The sequence below is a fragment of the Triticum dicoccoides genome, chromosome 3B, assembly GCF_002162155.2.
Source record: "Triticum dicoccoides isolate Atlit2015 ecotype Zavitan chromosome 3B, WEW_v2.0, whole genome shotgun sequence".
Lineage (NCBI taxonomy): Eukaryota > Viridiplantae > Streptophyta > Magnoliopsida > Poales > Poaceae > Triticum > Triticum dicoccoides.
The window spans coordinates 223,906,512-223,908,816 of record NC_041385.1 but is presented as its reverse complement, the minus strand read 5'-3'; the positions used below and the strand labels follow the sequence as shown (position 1 = coordinate 223,908,816).

General features: G+C 40.7%; 1 protein-coding gene across 1 annotated transcript; it reads right to left on the bottom strand.

The window, feature by feature from the left end:
- Positions 1-738: 738 nt before the first annotated feature.
- On the bottom strand, positions 739-1,606 carry LOC119279483. The gene is made up of 3 exons (XM_037560705.1): positions 1,283-1,606; positions 1,133-1,205; positions 739-1,034 (listed from the first exon to the last, which is right to left on the bottom strand). The coding sequence occupies exons 1-3, from the start codon at positions 1,604-1,606 to the stop codon at positions 739-741; spliced, it is 693 nt and encodes a 230-aa protein (XP_037416602.1).
- Between the last annotated feature and the right edge of the window lie 699 nt (positions 1,607-2,305).

The window sequence follows — 2,305 nt, the reverse complement described above, 5'->3', positions numbered from 1 at the left end:
AGTTGCCCAAACTGGAATCGGTCACTTTCAGAATATGGTTTAGCATCTCTGGAAAATCATGCAAGATATAATACAGATGTTACATAATTTATCTCGCCGATGTCGCTTCCGTAGCGATCGATACACTGCATTGGCAATGAAGGCATTTAGTTCATATAAAAGGACTAATATGAGAGCAGTATACATGAACAAAGAAATAAATATGAGATGTCTTACTTTTGGCAATCAACAATCAACTGAGCAAAGAAATACTAACAAGATATATATTGACCAGCTAGCAAAGAAATATCAAATGGACAGCAACATCGTATCCATATGCACCAAACAGATCACAACTATATGGTAAAAACTTAAAACACATGGATTGATCCAGGCACATAAAATTGGAGTCTTTGCTAAGTTATCAAACAGCAACAGCACGATGAGAGGCATCAACAACCATTGTTAAAAGGAACAACTATTAACAACATGCATATTAAATAGAAGCAGAATTTGAGTACCTGAGTTATTCCATTTCAGCTCTCAGCCACATAAGTGCAGTCTCCGGTCTGGCACTCATGAAAATCTCTCGGTTCTCAGGGATCTTGAAGACTCGGAAGGCCTTGACTTCTTCTTCAGGTGTGATGTCCATTGTTTTGAGCAGATCAATGCAGTTTTTGATAGAGTACTCATACACAACCCTTGGCTTATTCCTCTCATCCTCCACCTGCTTCGCCCTTATTTCCAGGTACTTCTCCATCATTGCAGCCACATCACCATTCGCCCCCCTCCGTCTCTTTGGTTCTTTCTCTTCTCCATTTCTTGAGGGTACAGTAGCCAAATTTGGTTGAGTTTGCTGGGGCTCCACAGCAATGTTTTCTTGCACATACACCTCCTCAACATCTTCATCAATCTGCACCCTTTCTCCTCCAAGATTCTCACCATCAGCTGATGTTTCTCCTTGATTCTCGCCAGCTCCTCCAAGATTCTCGAGTTGTGATTGGGTTGAGCAAACTCGATAGAGGTGAAGTTATATGTCCCTTCTGCAGTTTGGCCTACAAGTTAAAGTGACAATCAAGTATAAGATTTCAAACTAGAAGAGTAAACAAACATAAAACAATGACATGAGTATATAATGAAGTTGATAACTAACCATCATGCAATTCTCCCAAAGCTTCAAAAAGAGGGAAGGCCTTTGTCTTGAACTTTCCAGCTTTAGGGTGTGACTACATAGTTGACAAGAAAATGATATTAGAGTATGCAACAAGAATGAAACTTTTAGGAATAACAATGACATTCTTACTATGATGATGTTTTTCCAAAGTGGTGGAGCCGCTAGAATCTTGCACTGCTGGTCGTCCCATGAAACGCCGCTTTGCTTCCTTATCTCTTTGATCATCTTGTATTCTCTTTTTAACTCTTTCTCCTTTTCTTGGATTTTCTTCTTCTCGTACCTAGCATAAGGATTCTTTTGGTGGAATTTCTTCACTATCGTATTCCATGCTTCAGAGCTCCATCCATTTTGACCCTTATGTTCAGGTGTATCATGCTCACGAAGCAAGTCCACAAGATCTTTCTCAAGGCTTGCATTCCATTGCGCTCTGTCTTCTGCATTTCCACATTGCATGTTAATGTACCTTTTTCTATCTTAACTATTTTGGTTTTAAGAAAATAAAGTCCCGACTAGAGAAATAAAGTCACGGCTAGTTGATTACCTTTGGGAGACCCTCTCCTCCTCTTTGTCACACTGCCTGTAGGAGGTGATACTCTATCCCTTTCGACAGCTTTTTTGAGGAGGCTCAACCTTGGTGACCCTCGAGCAGTCATCATAGTGACTTCTGAACAATATTCATGACATGAACAATAGAAAAAAAACATAAACTTCTACACTAAACTTATTACTACTACACTACAAATGACAAGTTATGCATGTTGATAATCAGCCCACATTTGATGAGCAATGGCATCTCTAAGGTTGTCGCCTTCATGGTTGATTTGATGATTTTGAGGAATATCACCGTCAGGAAGATCCACAAAATTCATGACAGGTATATTGTTTGGTTGGTTATCTAACCAACGCTCATCTCCTCTTTCAGATCGGATGATGTTATGTAAGATTGCCGCCGCTGCTGGTAGCTTGACTTGGTTCTCTATTCGATGATGCGTGCCCACTTTTAGGATTGGGAACCGCTTCTTCAAGATTCCTAATCCCCGTTCGATGTGATCTCGTAACACGGCATGCCGGAGATTGAATAGCTCCCTGTGATTTTGGGGTCGATGACGACCGCGTGCAAACTCCTTCAAATGGTACCGAACACCACGATAC

Excerpts from the sequence above, each read along its gene's own strand:
- LOC119279483 (XM_037560705.1), bottom strand. The coding sequence starts at position 1,606 with ATGCAATGTGGAAATGCAGAAGACAGAGCGCAATGGAATGCAAGCCTT. Across the intron at positions 1,206-1,282 it reads TTTGGAAAAACATCATCATA|TCACACCCTAAAGCTGGAAA; the intron begins GTAAGAATGTCA and ends TCAACTATGTAG. Across the intron at positions 1,035-1,132 it reads TTTGGGAGAATTGCATGATG|GCCAAACTGCAGAAGGGACA; the intron begins GTTAGTTATCAA and ends TTTAACTTGTAG.